General features: G+C 46.8%; 1 protein-coding gene across 1 annotated transcript in view; it reads right to left on the minus strand.

Annotated features, from left to right (window-relative positions):
* Positions 1-4138: 4138 nt before the first annotated feature.
* Positions 4139-19264, minus strand: part of PLPP3 (phospholipid phosphatase 3) — a 44232-nt gene continuing 29106 nt past the window's right edge. Inside the window, exons 3-6 of the mRNA XM_017805578.1 lie at positions 18739-19022; positions 17640-17697; positions 10364-10540; positions 4139-5965 (exon numbers count right to left, since the gene is read on the minus strand). Of these exons, the coding sequence (XP_017661067.1) occupies positions 5840-5965; positions 10364-10540; positions 17640-17697; positions 18739-19022 (645 nt within the window). The 3' untranslated portion in view covers positions 4139-5839. The remainder of the gene's footprint in view (positions 5966-10363; positions 10541-17639; positions 17698-18738; positions 19023-19264) is intronic.

A 19264-nucleotide genomic window follows, 5' to 3' on the forward strand; every position in this document is an offset into this window, starting at 1 on the left:
AGCACTGTTCTTTCTGCTCCATTCATGGTGTTTCTCCAGGGGAAAAATCAGCCTAGCAAGAATTAAATGCTCCTTTATTTAATTTATATCACAGGCTGACCTCAGCTCTCATGCAGTCACACCACACACCTGGAAATGGAGATGTCAAAGTGTGATGGGAAAGCCAAGATTTTCACACCAGTTCCTGTACAAATGAAGTGATGGCTTTGTTTCAATTTATTCATTTTTCAGGTGGGAAAGAGAAGTCACATTATTTCAAGTTTTGGTATGTTTTGAATCACTTCAAAGATTTCAGGAGCAGGCTGAATTCCCCACAATTCCCATTTCTCCCATCCATAGATATGTGTGTACACATAGTTTGGTGTTTTGGTGGTTCTGTTTCTCAGCTTTCTGCTGACACGTGGAAACACTAAAAGGTGTTTTTCTTAAATAATAGCCCATTGTTCCTGCTGGTTATGAACCCTTCACATAAAGTGAGATCAAACCCTGCAGAGTTCATGCCTTTAGACACCGCAGATGCTGATGCCTTTGCCACCAGCACTGAGTTGTCTGGCAGCTTCACACTTCACGTGTCCCGAAACGCAGCACACAGAGTCACCTGATGAAAGATAGAAACAAAAAAACAAAACAGAAGCAAAGATGGTTATTTTCTGGGTTAAAGACAAAAATTAAATGCTGCACGAGGCCACACCACTATATATTAAAAGCAGCGTTGCCTGCAAGCTACCGCCGCGGTGGCAGCCAGCTCTAGAGAGGGGCAGGAACTCGTAGAACAAGACTTTCTAAGGAAACTGGGAGATGTTCCTGGTGACTTCACTCCCTTCTAGCTACAGATAGGATGAGGCGGGGACTCAACACAACCAGCTGGATCATTATTACCCAAACACACACATAGGTGTAGTCTGTGCCCCGAGGAAATTATAACTCAGGACAAGCTAACGCAGGCACTCCTGCGCCGGCTGGTGCCAGTGGGGGTGGCGTGCAAAGGTGATAATTGAAAGTTGTTGGGTTTTGGGGTTTGTCTGTGTGTCTTTTTCCCCTCACTGAGTCAACAGGAGGTTGTTTTCTACCTTCTCTTTCTTCAGTGAAGGTGACAGCTTCTGTTCAGTTGTGATGTAGCTTGGTAAGACAAGCAGTTGGCCATCAGGACTGTGTCAGAAGCATCACCTGGCACCCAGGGAACAAGGGTAGGAAAGTCTGGAGGGAAGGGGCAGTAGGTCCTGTCTGTGGGCAGGTATAGGGACCATGTTTATAGAAGCCAGGAGAGAAGTGATTCACCTCATTCATAAAAGTCTGAACTTCTGATCTAGTCTCCAGAGGAAAACACAAGGTGGGAATCGCTTGCCTTTTGAGAAGAGAATAGTGGATGAAGGCAGAGGGTGTGTCAAAGGAAAGGGACAGTGGGGGGAGAAATGCAATTGAAGTGGGGTGCTGACTCCAAGGACAGTCATGTTGCACCCCAGGAGCATGGGCTTGACATCAGCCCTCTGGTGCAGCAGGACCTCAGCCTAACCTGTCCTCTAGCTCCATGGTTGAATGCTGGTTTCAGCTTTACAAACAGCTGGGTGAAACCTTTGGAAACCCAAAACAAGGAAGGTTTGGAGTATGAGAAAAACAGGTCTCTGCTTGCGGGATGAATCTCCTTCCTCCCCCTCCCTTGATTGAGAACTTCATATCCGAAAATCATTGAGCAGAAGTACAACAGCTTCAGCCTCTGAAGGCTGCCAAGCATTCTTGCTGAGTGAAGCTGTTTAGGTACACTGAGACATGGCCGAACCTAGCGCTTGCGTAAACCCTTCTTACCCTGGAACAAAGGACCTGCTCCCATGGCAGTCAGGTGCATGCACGAATCCCTGCCTTTGAAAACACGCTGAACCGGTCTCTGTGCAAAAAAAGACAGGTTTGACCAGAATGTCCCCTTGTGCAGAAAGGATCTGCCAGCCAGGCCCCAGCATCAAAGGCAGACGGCTGGGTGCTCCACAGCCTCCGATTAGCATCAGCATGAGCAGAGCCCAGGTTTTGCAGTACTAAAGGCCACAACCAGCATCCAGCCTCAGGCTCCAGCAACACGTCTTGTTTGCATGAGCACATCTGAGTTTGTTCATCTGTCTGCCTCGTCAGGATCACTGCAGGGAGCTACAGCATGCAAACCCCAAAGTCTCCTGGCTGCTCAGCACCCCAGCAGGAAGGATGAAACACCACAGCACCAGCAGTGCAAGGTGCAAGCATCAGATGCACCTGCAGACACTGCAGAAGTGGTTGCCTCAGGATCCAAGTGCTTGTATGGGTTTGGGTTTGTTTTCTTTTCCATTTCACCCATTTCTCTTTCACTTCCTTCCTGCCCCTCAGGAAGTGCTGGCAATAGATACGCCCTGTCACTGTGCTTAGGGCTTGAGGTATCTACACCTCTGCTCCTTTGGCTTTCACTTCTCTGTGGGGTTTCATTGAAATGCTCATTTAAAATCAGTGCTCATTTCCTTCCGTATCACCAAAACATTCCTCTGTGCTTTGCTATCCAGAAACGTCTCCATGGACTGTGACACCACATATCACCTTCTCCCACCCATGCCTCCAGTAATTATCACTTCATTTAATTCCCAACCAGTCAGTATGGGTGAGCCCCACCAAAGCTGCACCCACCCACCCAGCACATGCTGCCGTGCGAAGCTGCCCTTACCCTCCCGGGATCGGATGGAATCCGACAGCACCGGAGAGGCAGACAGGAAGCAGAGGAGGAAACGACCATTGCTCAGCCAGAAATAGGACTTGGCACTGCTGATGCTCAGCCCCATGCTATAGTGTCCAAGCCTGTTGCCTTCTATACATTTATCCATAGCCTTTTCTCCCTCTCACCAAGATGACCTACACATCCTGAGTGAGGTCCCATGACTCGCTGGCCCCACAGCCCTGCCCTGTCTCTTATCACCTCCTGTGCTGTTTCCCCTCTGACACTTCTCCAAGCCCTCCTCTTTCACCCAGACATCTGTATTCCTGTTTTTTCCAAGTAGCTGGGGTTAAGATGCAAGCAAACACTTTTCTCAGCCCAGGGCTTGCTGCACCGGAGCCAGCTCTGCACATGAAGGGCTCCATGGGGCCAGGCTCCTGCCAGGCTCAGGCAGACATGGCAGTGTTTCCTCCTCCCATGTGGATTAGTTATATCCAGGCAACATATTTTGGAGATAAACTGGAGATTAAGCGTCTGTCCTCAACAGCCATTGTCCTAAAGTTGATGTGTAACCTCTACAACCCACTCAATCCCCAAACACTTTTACACTCAAGTCACACATGGCACCATGAAAACTTTCTTTGCATTTAGGACAGGTGTGGGTTTACGAAGTTTTTCCACATGTAATAAAATATTACTTCTAATTAGGATAATAATAGCAAGTGCTAGCTGAGTTCTGCTGGCTTAATTTCCACCTGCTCTTTATTTGCAGTTTGATGTGGTATTCACTTCCTGTCATGCATTCTTGCATATTATTTCTGTGCTGTGTTATCTCGCTGATGTGGTTCACCCAAGGAGTGGTCGAAACGCAGCTCTGACCGTGTGTCACCACCAAGAAGTTCATTTGCTTCTGTAGGAGGAGGAAAATAACAATAATAAAAAAAATTAAATTCAGGGTTGCTTGTTACTTTTTTGTTTTGCCCTTTTGCTTTTTTGGGACCTTTTTTTTTTGGTTTTTTTTTTTTCTTCTTTTCCCCTTCCACCCACACTTGCAACCCAGTGAGCTGCGTGGTTTTTTGTTCAGCTGCAAAGTGTCTGTTTTTCATGGAAAAGGTGCTTGTGCAGGGAGCCCTCCTAGGCAGGGGCTGTCCAGGACAGCCAGCAGCTGTTAATTTCTTTAAATAAACATTGCTAAAGATGCCCTCAATAAAATGGGATTTGCTTTAAGACCAGGCATACCAAAGAACAGATCAATGCAAAAACCCCATGAGTGTCCTCAGCCAGGAGCTGGTGGGACTTTCTCACACGCCCATTGAAAGCACCATCAGGTCCTTTTTATCTAGATGCCCTCCTGAACCATCACATCCCCAAGTGTCATCCAACATCCACATCACAATCCCAACTGGGCAGGGACCTTATTTCACTGGCAAGGGAAGGGCAACCCAAAGGCAGAACACAATGTGCACTAGGATGTTTAGTTGTGTTATGAGCTTTTATTTAAAAAGCACATTTATACAGCAATAATTTCGCAGATACAAACTTCAGTTTTGTATTCTACAAAAGTCTTTGAATATTCTTCTCTTTACAAAATGGAACATTACAAAAATACAGACAATTTAATATGATTTTTTTATACAAGTGTCTCTAATTGTAGTTATTTTCATTAAAATATTACTACCACAGACCTACAATATTTTAGTCGACTATAAAAAAATTAATTCAATGCTTTTTTAAGCAGCAAAATGTAAATAACACAGGTCAGGACACAGTTTATAGTCATAGTGGATATATCTAAAATTGTTTCAGAAATAATATTTTACATAGTTAATTTTTAAGGTTTTATACATTATTTATATAATATTTATAATATAAAAAAAAATCATAGCTTGCTATAAGTTGAAATGATAGGACGGATTCTGTAAGAAGGATGTGCAAATGGCCGTTCTGCATGTTTTGCGGGATCCCTTTGCAAACGCGCTTGGTGAAAGGGCTGCAAACCAAGAACCTGTGGTTTCTGGGCAAAAAAAATTAGTCATCACACTCAATATCGGCACAACTGATTTACCACCAGTGTGACCCAGCGAAGCACAGGACCTGGTACCTGCCATGGCACACACCGGGGTGCCCAAGGGAGGAAGAGGAGGAGGAGGAGGAGGAGGAGGAGGAAGGGATGCACAAACCGACTGACACCCAGGCCAGGACGTGCCGCCCAGCAGCCCGTCCCAAAACTGCAGAATAAAAGTTTCCCCAGGACTCAGCCCTGAGGTTGTAGTGCGAACGAGTCTTCGGCAGAGCTGCCGCTACCCACTTGCAAACCGCCAGCTCCCGTGGGCACACAGAAAATCTGCTGTGATTTTTTTGGGGAGGGGGATGGCCAGGAAGTGAAGGATGCTCTTTTCATGAAGGGCCATGTTGGGGGCTCAGACAGGATGAACCCTCACCAGGGAGCGAGCGGAGAGGAAGAAATGTGGCTTCTCTGCGCGGAGGAGGGAGATCTCCAGCCTCACTGCGCGTCTCAGGGCCGCTTGTTAAAGGCAGGTAGTGTGAACAGAGAGAACAGAGACCCTTTGGAGATCTTGGACTGGGCAAGCTTCTTCTAAATTAAGTCACAGTATGGAATAGAGGAGGCAAAAATAAACTAGGATCAAAAGGAGAAAAAAGCATCTCTTACAAACCAACCCCAGATCTTGACTCAGTGCTGTTGCTTGTATATAGTGCTATACAATTCAGACATGAGTTGTTTTTTTTCTCGCAGGCATTGGAAATCTTCATAGTAAGAAAAAACCTAGGATGGCCAGCTTTCCAAAAACCCCTTAGTGTTCATTGGGCTATGAACAATTTGGCGTTCACTACAACATGAACACTCAAACCAATTGCACATCCAGAACTCCGGCACCTCTCTTTGTTTGTTCGGCTTTTGAGTTTTGTGGTTTTTTTCTTTCTCATTGTCACCTTTGCCTTAGTTGACCACCACCACCCCTTTCATCAAAATGTTGCAAGTTGAAAAGACCACAGAGTAAGACTTTACTGGTCGGGCAAGAAAGTCTCTCCCTACATTCTACTGTCTGATGAGATTTGAGAGCAGCAGGTAGTTGCTGTCAGCAGTCATTTTTTTGCCAAAAAAAAAAAATAAATTTAAAATAAAATACAACACCCATCTGATTTCTCGAAGTTCTACACCATGTTGTGATGGTTATTCCTCTCAATGATGTCCACAGGTGAAAGGATCTCCTTCCGGATGGGTGGTGGAGGCAGGCAAGTCTTTGTCTTGGGCTTGAAGAGATCTGAGACGTAAAACACCTGTAGAAGGAAGTGAAAAAGGCAAACTTAGCTACATTGGGTGATGCTTCGTTTGAAAAGTTGGTTTACAGAGTATATAGACATCTCTAATCTGCAAAAGTAGCTTTTTTTGTGCTATTGAATGCCTGCCTGTAAGACCAATAGCTGTGAAATCCCAAGTGCCTGCTACCACCTTTCTGTACAGTGCAGAAAAAGGCTCAAGCCTCTCAAAACAGTGTAAAAACATGACAGAACAACTTCATTTCTCACTGCGTAATCACCGAGTGCAACACCCAAACCTCTGCTGAATGGGTTGAAAAGCCAGGAAACAGATACACGACCTGCACTCCAATAAAATAACAAAGGTCTCCAAAGGGCTGTCCTCACTCATGGTGCGTGGTTTCAGGGACGGAGTCAGTGTGAAACAATTCATTCAGCCAGATATCAGGTAGGCAATTAAAAGCTTTCAAATCAAAGCTGTGTTAAAAGTTATCAGCAATGAGTCAATGGTGAGTGATGCTCCTCATACCCCCACCAAAGTACCAATACAGAGCCAGGGTTTGGTCTTGAAGCCAAAGGCTAAGGAGCAGAGGAGTTATTCCTGACTACTTCTTCCTAAATATCCCGTGATGTAAGCCCTCTCCAGGATGTGAAAAAGGTTGGCAATTTCGGAAGGTAGCAACACAATAAGAAACAAAATGCTGGGAGGAAACTTCCACATCCTCTTTTGGCAGCCACCGCACAAAGCTTATCAGTCCTCCAGGACCGGGGCACTTTCACCCTTGCCAGAGCTCAGCCCTGTTCCAGAAGGGAAAAGAGTCAGACAGCACAGATCCTCTGGACGGTGTGAGAAGTGGCTAAGACTCATCATTTTGTTACCTGGCACCAAAACCTCAAGCTTCCGTCCTGCCACCAACTGCCTCTGCCAGCCCAAATTGGCCAGCTCATCTCAGACATCCTTAAACCCTGATAATCTGGACCGAGCTGTGGGTTTGCTAAGCTGAAGTCCCAGGATGAGCAGCACATGGCCATAGGAATTAGCAGTACATTTGTGTTTTCTCCCACAGTACTCTAATGCAACATTTAAGCAACCAGATAAATCAGGTGAAAAAATAATTCCAAGATGCTCAAAGAATAATATTAGATTACTACTTCCAGGCTGGGTAACACAGGAAAGAAGCAAAGGTTTTCCCTACCTGCATCTCCATATTTTCTAACTACCCAGACCCCTGTGCAGCAGGTCTAGCTGTCCTTGGAAATAACTTTGGCAAGTCCCTATCAGCAGATAAGGCACCAAGCTGAACAGACAGCAAACCTGTTGTAAGCAGCAATTTACTCCTACAGTTGTAACTGGGAATGCAGGAAGCTGAGCTGTTGTTGCTTGGCTTTTATTGCCTTGTGGAAAAGCAGAGAAGGAGACAATTTATAAAACAGTTCTTTTTTTAGTGTATGTGCTGGTGTCTGGCCATCTAATCGTATAACAGAGACCATAAAGTTGTTTACAGGGCATCCAAGTGGCAGCATTTGTACCTTTGGTTAAATAACAGGATCCAGCTGACCTCACCAAGGATCACAAGCTGGAGTCTGGCCTCTTGCTGCAGCACTATGCTGTAAAAGCATGTTGAACTGCTCTGGCACTGGGTTTCTTTTGGATTGTTAATAACTCTAACCCCCCCATTTGGCTGGTTTGGTGCACTTCTGATGCCATCTCAAATACTTGTCCACCTTGGAGAACTGGATTCAATCAAAAAGATGTCGAACTTCTGCACCAAGACAGCCATGACAAATCAATTTATGGGAGGAGATTGCTGAGTGCAAGGAGCATATGGGGATTGCACCGAGTTTGGTCCTTATTTTGGACAGGAATGAGTTATGGTGGAGTGTCATCCTGGGTATTTTAGCTGTTACTGTGCTGCTTTTCAGGGTTTCATTCAGAGGCTGGTTAAGAGGTTTCATTTCTCTTTAAACTGTATTTCACTTTAACATGGTTGGAGGTCATATAAACATTTATAGGAATCATGAAACGTGATCTATGGGGGTTAAAAGTGTGTTAAATCCTCCTAATGCTTGAACTGTTTAACACAAAAAAGGACTAATAAACGTGTGAAGTTTTTCACTTGGATTAGCTCCATTTCCTGTAGAAGGTGCTCTCCACCCATAAAGAAAACTTGACAGGAGAAGGCTGAGAGCATTTTATACAAGTAAGCCAATATCTTATATTCCAACTTAACAATTCCTATTACTTTTCATTATATTGAAGAAATTTTTAATCATATACAGAGAGGTTAAAACAACTCATCTAAGCTAACCAGAGCAACACTGGGAGCATGTCCTTCCAATATCCCCCTTTTCTCTCTCCCTCAGATGAGACATAAACTACACAACACATAGCAAGCATATAAAAACTATTTCTATTTAAGAATTCCTCATCGTATTTCATCCTGGATCCAAGTCTGAATGTTTCATCAGCTGGAAGTGCTTGACATTAATGTCTTCTGCTTGTTATTTCAGGCACTGAAAGACAAACGTGTCTGCTGCAGCACGACCTGGATTTAAGCTCTGGCAGCCTTCAGAGATGAAATCCACAATTGGTTTCTTCTGAAAATTATGGCCTGATAACTGTGGTGTTTTAACAGCTCTTGACTATCAGCAGAGTGGACTCCTGGGTGCTTTGCCGGGGAAGGGGTGGCTGAGAGCACCCAGGGTTGGAGGTGATGAGCCTCCAGGTCTCTCCCTCTGCTTCAGAGGCCCGGACACAAGAGCTGGGCAAGAACCACCAGAACATACCAATAATTTTAGCAAAAAGCTGCTAAACCACTCATTCAGTGAAAACTCCAGGGAGTGCCAGGATGACTCTTCCTCTTGTCCCTCGCTGCCACGCCCCAAGATGGAGGAAAGTCTGCCAGCCTCTCCTAGGCAAAGGGTCCCACCACCAAAGCCAGGTTCTAGAGAACAGCAACATACCTGATGGTTCCTTGCAAGCTGATGAAATGGGACAAGGGTTGGGTTTAAACCCTGCCCTGAATACTAAGCTGCGGCCTGAGACATTCCGAGTCACTGAGCTATGCCTGCAAAGGCCTTGGAGACAACTGCCCCTTCCACAGGCCAGCTGGGAGAGCAACACAGGTTGCCCCAGGCTTGCAGGCAAACCAGAGCCTGCCTGGGAAACTCCAGGCAGCTGCTTCCTATGTCGGTTTACCTCGACACAGGAAAACTAACCCAGCACCACCACAGCCTCCCCTTCCCAGCACAGCTTCCAGCTGCCGGAGGGCTGGGAGGGGACAGCTAGGCCTGCTGCTTGTCCCAGCCAGGAAGCAGCCGGACACCCATCCCGAGCATCCGGAGAGCTATTGTCTTTCTGAAACCGCTGCTGGGATCCTGAGATGGATTGTCTGGTCCCTACTCCCCTTATGTATTGCTGTTATTCCACTTCTCAAGCATAAAAACACACACACTTCTCTCACTTCCCCCTCTGGATTTGCCAGCCCCGCATGGGACACCAGCATCAAGCAGTGGGAAAACCCAACAGCTACTGCTCAGAGAGTTAATAATACTTCATAAAAACTTTCCAACAATGACATTTTTATTTCAGCTTTGGAATATTATCAATGAGTGGGAAGTACATAAATAACCTATTCTCTCTCCTTGCAAAATGTAACATTAGTGAACTTAACTCCTTGTCTCCTAGGCTGACATACTTTTAGACCAGCTAAAAAAAAATTTAAAAAAAACAACCCAAAAAGTGGTGAGCTGTTAAAATCTTGCTTTCAGGAGCTTGCACAGACACAGAAACTACCACAACCTCCATCTCCTTTGTGTCTATCTGAGGCAGCTGCCTGACCTGGTGTTCCCCGTCCTGCCAGCTTGAAACATCTTCATGTGTCACTTTGAGTTACGGGGCTGTGCAATCAGGTCACCCTTTGGAAAGCAAATGGCATGAGAACAAGCCCAGCAGCTGAAGACAAGAGGGTACAGCTTTTGTTTGCCACTTTCTCACAAGCTCTTTTGCTCCATGAAAACCCACCACCCATCAAAGCAGTCTGCCTCCCCTTATCGGGCAGACACAGCTCCCATGCCCGGGAACAGCTTCTGGATGGATTGTATTGGGAAGTGCCATAATCCCAACTACCCCAGACTCTCTGCTTGGGTGCTGGTGGAAAGCCTTGCTAATGAGCCAGTGCTCATTACTGAGAACAGCTGGAGAAGCCAATGCTGCTGGGCAAGAGGGAAATACTCTCCCTTGACTGAATGCCTTCCCAGCACCCTGATCTGCCTGGACTGAGCCTCTGGAGAATGCTGCCTCCTGTCACTTCCTTGGATCTTAAGGGGAGTTACCTGAGATGGCAGAGGCATCTGCTGTTCCCCAAGGACCCTCCAAGCATCCCTGGTGCCATTCCCTGCCCGGTTTTCCATACTTACCACGCAGTAAGCCACCAGGGCTCCCTGTGCAAAGCCTGCCAGCACGTCGGTGGGGTGGTGCTTGTGGTCTGACACGCGGGACAGGCCGGTGTAAAATGCCATCATGATGAGGGTGAACTGGAGGAGGGGACGGAGCAGGCGGGCTCCCTTCCATGTGAATCTGGCCTGCAGATAAAACTGTGGGAAGAGAGGAAAACAAAAAGGTTGTGTAATAATTTGCCCAAATTTGCCCAAAATATGCACATACAGCAGCAACTGCTCTGTGGGGCTGGCCGTGGGGAACCCACAACCCTGTGGGTCACGGAGGGGGGAGCTGTCAGAAAAGAAGGATGCTTCTTGCACATGTGTGGCCTCCATCATGCAGAGCAGAGTGGAGCTGGAGGGATTTTAACTCATAGAGGGGATGCAGACAGAGGTGGATGGGTGCAGATCCTCCTCAGTGAGCCAGGATCAGGGGTTTGGGAAACCCTGCATCCCGGTTCACACCGTGGCCCCACTTCAGCCTCCACACAACATCCCATGGGGCTGAGTAAGGAAATTCCTCTCCATCGCTATTTACTATGCAACAGAAGCAAGGTCCCAAATTTGGGGTATGTAGGACTCACAGCATCTCTCAGAGGCAAAAAAGGAATCAATGCAGGATGCTACACCTTCAGAGCCAGTCCTGAGAATTTCCAGACATGGCCACAACCACTGATGATGTGCACAATGCCATCCTCTAACATGGGAATTCCCTCACTGGGTGGGAATGACATGCAAAGTCCTGGCCCAACCCAAAAAGATGATGTAGACATGATGTCAAATAGGCATTGTACCCTTGTCGTGACTATCTCAGGCCCATTTCCGTTTTAGTTGAGGGGCATGGCTGGTTCCTGTGGGAACCAGGAAGCTGGGCGGGAAGAGAGGACAGGAAAACGGCAACTCACTGCCCATAGATGAGCACAAGGAGGAAGGCTACGGGAAGGGAGGGATGCCAGAGCAACCTTCAGGCTTGGGGAGCAGAGAGACTCAAAGAGTGTAAAAGGTGTGGCAAATGCAGCTCAGCTCCTGCAGCTCAGACCCACAGCCCATGGGCTCAGCTGCAGTAGGTCTGTTCTGCCTGTTTTTAAATGAAGCACTAGAAGTCAGACCTGGTGTGCTTCAAGAGACTCTGCAACGTCAGAGGGCTGGAAAGGGGTTTAATTCCCATTTATGATCCCTTTTACACACCCAGAGCACTTTGCACTGCCTTAATATGAAGGGAATGAAGCTCTTGCTGGGTTCCCTGAAACCACAAATAACTTAATGACACCATTTACCTATAAAAGCAGAACTAATTGGGAAGCTGATAAGGGGGAAGCATCATTTTGGCCAATTTAGTAATCTTGGCTGTTGCATAAACATTGTATTTACCCCTTTTTAGAAAGAACACACACTGGGCTCTTCAGAAGAAATGAAACATCATGTCGTTTAAATGGAGCAGATGCTCCAAATTATCCAAATTGTTATCCAATTAACATGGAAGAGAGCAGTACCAAAACAGCTTGGTGCTGGCTAATGCACACTATGATACTGGGGAATATACGTGCAAACCAGCCCGAGCCTGGGAATGGAGCCACATCCCCACAGTGCACACCCCACACCATGAAAACGTGTGCACACAATGTACGGGATGAGTTTCAGCTCTCAGACCCCACAGCAGACCCACGCTGATGCAGCCCAGCACATAGACCAGTGGGGTGGTTCTCTAGTTTGTGACAATAATTTTCATTGCCATGGTATTTGTGCACCCAGTGATCTGCCCCTGAGAGTAACTGTGCAGGCACAATACAGTTGTGGATGCCCCATCCCTGCAAGTGTTCAAGCCCCAGGGTGGATGAGGCTTTGAGCAACCTGGTCGAGTGGAAGGTGTCCCTGCCCATGGCACGGGGGTTGGAACTAGGTGATGTTTAAGGTCCCTTCCAACCCAAACCATTCTAGGATTCTATTTTCATGTTCAAGAGCCTCAGCTCAGCCCAGGTGACAGTGCAAAATTCAGGTTCAAGTATCTGCTGAAGAGCAAAGTTAGCTGCAAGTATTATATATTATAAACCATCACTCTTAGTTCTACCAGGAAGACTTGAAACCTGATGTCTTATTTTAATCTTGTGTCTCTGTCACATCAAACCCCTTAAGAAATAAATTTGCTGCCAGATAATCTGACATTTGTCACTTTAGCAGAGTCTTGACACCTCCTTAAATCATTCCATCCCACAAGCGTGGACTAAACAGGTCATTGAGAGGTGAGGATGCAAAGTATCAATTAAAAATTAGCAATAAAAAGCTAATACCAGGTTTGAACACCCAATAAAACAGACACTTTTGGGGCTGAACTGTGTGCCTAACTACATACTTTAGCCCTGGAAAAGGAGTGCAAAGGCAGTGTGGCACCATACAGGGTGTGCTGGGTGTCACTCAAGCCCCCAGCGCTCAACTCACACCCACACATGCATATCTTGGAGGAGTAAAACCCACAGGAACAGATGACCCTCAGACACTGCACTACCAGTGTGAGGATCTTTGCTGACTTCCTTTTACTGCCACAATAAAGGTCATGGAAAAAGTGCTCTTTATTTCCCCACTCACAAGGAAAAAGAAAAGGAGGGTAACAACACTTCTCATATTCCATAAACATATTTTGAACATGCAGTATTATGGAAACTGCTCTGAAACACCAGGGTGCTGAGGATCCCCTAAATACTTTCAAGGCAAGACTCAGAGCGCTCCAAACCTTGCCTCTGCCCTTAGTATGAAAGTAAAACCCAGTTAATAAGAGAAGATCAAAAAGTGAAAGTAGAATTTAGGGGCTGAAAAGATTAGAATTTCCCTAAAGCAGGAATTAGTTCTATTTCCAAGAAATAGGAAGTTCCTGGAAATTTATCTGAAAATCTGCTTATGAAGGTGCTTTGTGTTTTTTTAAACCCGGGAGCAGATCTGAAGTGCTGCCTGCTATGGACTGCCAGATTTGTATGGGAATGTATGGCTGGATGGAGCCCTTCCCGAGAGGGGGTGGGAGGAGCAAGACCACAACCGGGGTTATTTCCACTGCAGATCATCACAGGGCAGTGAAAACCAGGAGCATCAACAGGAGAAAGGGTGGATGGAATGATATGAAATGGGATCATACAGAGCAGGAGTTATTTGGAGTTCCCATCCACTGTCTCCTGGCAGAGGCTGAGTTACCACAAAGCAGATGGCTTGAGGGATGTCACATCACTCTTCTTGTGCCAGGGGACTTCCACAGTGCTGGTGGGGACAGCCCACAGCCACACACAACCCCTGGGCAAACCCATCGAGGAAGAGCTGGCAGGGGACACCGTCTAAAAGAGTCATGTCCAGCCTCCCGGGGCTTTCTGCTATCCAGAAATCCCATCCTGTTCACGCTCTCCCACCACAAGGCTGAATTCCCTCAACCACGACCCTTAGTCACACCTAAAGTTTCCCTCTGGGAAATGGCTGGGCTTGTTTCTGGCTGTCTGACCTGAAGTGACCTCCGCCTCCAGCCCCATCTGCAAAGAGAGTGGTGCCTAAAGTGGTACAGGGACAAAACCTCTCAAACCCAGACTCACTCCGGTGTAACACATTGCTCTGGCTGGACAAAGTCAGCTAGAGGACAGGGAATGCAGAATTTGGCTTTTAGCACCAAGATGGCTAGAAGAGAAGGACAGGAGATGGGCAAAAACCTCTCAGGGCAAAAGGCATGTGCTGTTTGCTTCTTCCCTGCCTTTGCTGAGCATACAGCATCCTCCCACTCCATCAGGAATACCCCCTTCAACTCAGCAATGCAGTTGACACCTCAGCCTTGGCCTCTGATGTGATTCCAGTTTATTTGCTTACTTAGGTCACTGCTAAACTTGACTCCACAAGTCCACAATCACCACAGGGGTTCCTTCACAAGGGCACATCATTTCTCAACAGCACCAGGTCACTGGACCTTCTCCGCCCTTCAGCAAGAAGCTCCAGTGAGAAGCCTCATGCTCCCCCTCACAAAACCAAACATCTCTAATTTTTCATTTAAATCAGTAGAACACACCACAATCCATTCTGATCTGAAGTCTTCAGCCTCACCCATCGACACACAATAAATACACAAGCTGCCCTGGTTTACTTGCATTTTATCCAGAATCAGTAAACATTGTTGAGGGATATTAATTTAGATTTTCTGATACTTAAATTTAGCTTTTCTGCACCCTCTGTGTGGTTGGCTGTGATGTCAGGCAACTTCATGCTGCAAAAAATATCAGCATTATGGTCTCACATGCTTGAGGGGTGCAGAAAGCATCCACTGCTCTCTGCAAAGACTCCCCCACATCCAGAGAAACAAAACCAAGAAGTGTGGGTCAGGTCCAGAGGGCTGCCTGGAATAAGCTGTTCCCTACCTCCTCTTTCCTCAGCCTACTATAAATATATATTACAGCTCACTCAGCCAAGGAGTAACAAAGCAAGGAAAATTAAGACAAAGAGGATTACCCAAGTGTAATTTCCCTTTTTAAATTTTTTATACAAAGGCCTGATGTTAATTGAGTATTCCTGGTGACAAGAAGGCTGCAAGAAACTTAGCTCTGAAGTCTCAGCATTTAGAACGAAATCCCAGGGGATTTCCTGTATTGCAAGTGCCTTTCCCTGGGACTTTTCCTCCAAAGCCCTCCAGGGCTTGGCATCTATTGGTGTTTTCCTACCAGGAGCCCGTGGATAATACAGGGCTCTGCTGCTGGGCTGGGAAATGGGGAAGCCATGGTCACTCATCCACTGCCCACAAAATACCTGGACAAATCCATCCCCGTGGTGCAGGCAAAGCCCTGTGGAATGCGTGGGAATTTGCGTATCTTTTAATAGACTGGCTGAATTTTTCTGGCACCCGTCTCCATCAGGTGAGGCAAACAGTTTAATTCAGAATGGGCTCTGAGAGTGAAGCCAGGCAACGCCAGGAAAGACGGGAAGTGACTTATCCTTGAAATATGAAGTATTGTTCAATCGGGAACACACTTGGGATGCAAGTGATCAACCAAACCTCTGCAGGACACACTCAGCCCCACAAATACCCCCACTCTGCAGAAGCTCCTGGCAAACTCCTGGTATCCAAAGCATAGGCAGCAACCTGCTGCAGCACAGCCCTCACTTCCTAGGAACCAGTGAGCTCTTGATTGAGATGATTCCTTGATTAAATCCATCAAACTCACCTCCTGCAGGCACTGGCATGGTGGATTCCACATTTCTAACCAGGTTGAAAACCCCAACTCATTCATTTTTTTTTAAATTATTTTTTGGTATTATCAGCCTCTCCCAATCTGACAGATGTTCTGCTTCCCTTTTTCTATAAGATTTTTCATTCAAGTTCAGTCAGTGATCAAGGATCTGGATGCTGCTAGACATGTTAGAATCATAAAATCATTTTCTTTATTTAAAAGATTCTTAAGATCATAACTTCATCACCTCTGATACACATCACATCACAATGTCTTGTCACAAGTTGCCTTTTTCTCCCTTCAATTTATGACCAAACACTTGATGTAATTTTTCCCAACTTCTTAAGGCACAAAGCAACTGGACAACTAGTCAGACAGAGCCTGCTACCAGCCTTATCACAGATTTGGGACAAGTTAAAAATTAAAAATAAAATAATTTGTAAAGGGATTGGCCCCCCATGGAAAGGGATAAGTGGAGCAGCCTGTCCTCCTGGATCAGGAGGTGTGTGACAGGGGCTGCTCAGTGCAGATAGCTCAAGTGCTCCCATACGGGGAGAGGGAACGCAGCAAAGGAAGACCAGAGGCAGCTCTCTGCTCTGATGCCTCACCCTCTGAAGCAGGTCTTCCGTGCATTCTGTGGGAATGTTGAATGTACTCTGCAGTTTTGGGGTCTCCAGTGCACTCTCTGCCACCAGCCCCCCCAGCCACTGTATTTCCATTTGTTCCTCACTTGCTCCGCAAGTGCTGGATTTTCAGAAAAACACATGGAAAAAGAAACTGGCAAAGCAACAAGGTTTGTCCAGCACCCTGCAGAAAGAGGGTCAAGCTCTGGCAGAGAAACCATCACCAACTTAATAGGGGCTGGCAGTCCTTGCTGTTTCCAGATGCTGGGCTCAAAGGCATCTCAGGGCTGACTTATCTGCCTGCCCACAGATCTCCTCAGAAATAAATAAATGCTGGTGTGAGCGATGGTTTCCAAACTCAGCTCAGAAAGTTTTACGATGGGCTGAGCCTCCTGTGAAGCATCACCAAGGCAGCTCTTCATTGTAACATGGCTGGGAGGAAACGGCCAAAATCTTTACTGAAGAAATTCACAAGTTTTCCAAAACCAAAACAAAGTAAGAGGGAAAACAAAGAAATAATTTAATATGCCACCCACAACTGACTGGAAAGTTCAGTGATTCAGTTACAGAAATTGCTCAGAGGGAGGGGGCATCCAGGGCTGAAAAGGCAGGAGGGAGCAGTGGTCACTTATCTTTGCAGAGGGTAGTGGATTGGGGGAAGCACTGCTCATAGATAAAAGCTCATGTTTAATGTTTTTATCAGTGCTGTGCTGTTTCTCTGGTTGTTAGTTAGAGCTCACAGGGGATGGAGGAGGTGTACAAATCTTAAAAGGAATACAAAATCTTTTTCTGCCTGATTTTTTACAAAATAAATAATTTTTAAATAGGGAAAACCAGACACAAATCACTATCCAGACTCTCCCAAATGCTGTGTGTGGGTCCAGCCCATGTGGGCAGCGTGCCTCCTGCAGTCCTGGCAGGAAGCACCTTGGCAGCCACCCCAGCCCCCAGCCCCAGCACAGGAAGGGCAGAGCCATTTCTCACTGACAAAGAAAAACAAGTCCCAGCCCTCTGCTCCGGAACCAGGCAGGCAGAGGCTGCTCCACCTGCTCCACTGGCACATTTCAGAACTGGCCATCACACCCTGACAGAGCCACGACTGCCCTTCTTCCCCCTCCATCCATGAAACCTTTTGCCTCGCCCCAAACTCTCCTCAGTGGAAACCACAATATAGGGTGAACAAAATTGCACAGGTCATCCACATTGGTAGGATTTAGATTTATTTGCAACCTTGGCTACATCCCAAAGCTGCACAGCTCAGCTATCACCCCAGGAGTCTCCATCCTAAATAATGTCTGAGAGTGGACCTTCCCACCACCAGTTCACTCTTTTTTTTTTTCAACCAACTTTCTATCTCTGATGCTCATAGTGCCATTAGTGCTATGGAACGTGGGTGAGTGCTGCAGGAAAGGGGGACAGGAGATCAATCAGCTCAGTGAGGTTACTTACCACTAAATACAGCATGGTGTACAGGGAGAAGGACGCGTGCCCGGAGAAGAAGGATTTCCTGCAAAACAAAGCAGGTGCTAAGAACCAGCCAGCAAAAGCTTCAATGTTATAATTTAAATACAATACAGTGACTCTCCTGCCTCTACTGAGGGTGCCAAAGCAGAAGGATCCACAACATCCAATCCTTTGGGTTATAAAACCCCCACAACCCCCAATCCTTTAGGTTATAAAACCTGTGTTATCCGCCCTGCTTGCTCATGAGGCAGAAAGCGAACGGATGGACAGGATGCTTGCATTGTTTGTCCCTTCCTGGTCTACTCGTGGGACAGCAGTTATTTCCAGGATAACCCGATAACTCATCATCTCGCCTCAAATAACCAGGAAACTGTAAAGAAATAAGAAGTGAGCGACTTCTCCGGTCGCTTAATTGCAGTATGTGAAATGTGTCCCTGGAAAAGTCAAAACTGACCATCTGATGGATTTGATAGAGAGCTCGAAGGGGAGGCACAGCAGCCCTGCCTGTCTGGTGGAGCCTTTCTGAAGGAGAAGCTCTCTGTTCCACCACACAGGACAGCTCAGGCTGTTCACCATGAGCTCAGCTCATAGGGTGAATTCCCACACTGAGCAACAGCTCTGGGGAACAATAGTGTAGGAGTACAGAGAAAGGAAAAGAAATATTATTCAGCCAAGTGCCACACTTCCCAAGGGAAACTGCCGGTCACTGGAAAACAGATTTATGGCCTTCGGAGAAAAAACAGCATTTCATAGAATAACCAAATGGTTTGGGTTGGAAGGGACCTTCAGGATCATCTAGTTTGAACCTCCTCCCATGGGCAGGGACACCTTCCTCTAGACCAGGTTGCTCCAAGTCCCGCCCAACCTGGCCTTAAACACTTCCAGGGACGGGGCAGCCACAGGTTTTCTGGGCAACCTTTGCCAGTGCCTCACCACCCTCACAGGGAAGAATTTCATCCTAATATCTAATCTAAACATGCACTCTCTCAGTTTCAGATTTGAATCAGCTATTGCTGACAGAGAAGCTCCTGAGACACCTTTAGTGGCAGCAACTCATCGCTTCAATGCCACTTTGGGCTCTCACCTGGCTTCCTGGACCCTGCTGTCGTTTCCCCTGCAGGTGTAGTTCTGGATGTAAACTCCCTTGGCACAGTTGATGACGGAGAAATCCACGTCACAAACTGCCAGGAAATGTGGCCGCAAGCGCCCGACGGACACTTTGGCAATGTCTGTGAAGGACTGGCTGATGGCACAGCCGAAAACGAAGCAGCCCACTTGCTTGTAGAGCGCTGCCACGTAGGGGTTCTGGATAAAGGAGCGGGATTTCTCCTTCAGGTAGTGGATGCGGTAGAGCTCTCCTGTTATAATCTGTGGAGGAAACAGAGAGGTTAGAGAGAAGGAAAAGTGCTGTGCAGGACCCCTGATGCGTGTAAATGCAGGGCTGAGATATCTCTTTGTGCCCTGAGCATCTCGAACCAGGAATCTGCTCCCTCAAGGAGGAAGGAGAACCCACAGCTCAGTGTCTCTCCATGCTCCTCTTCTTCCCTCTCAAGAAGAGATTGCAATGCTCAGAATGTTGTTTATGGAAAAATCCGATACACAAAAACAAG

Source organism: Lepidothrix coronata, unplaced genomic scaffold, assembly GCF_001604755.1.
Source record: "Lepidothrix coronata isolate B3197 unplaced genomic scaffold, Lepidothrix_coronata-1.0 Scaffold12, whole genome shotgun sequence".
Taxonomy (NCBI): domain Eukaryota; kingdom Metazoa; phylum Chordata; class Aves; order Passeriformes; family Pipridae; genus Lepidothrix; species Lepidothrix coronata.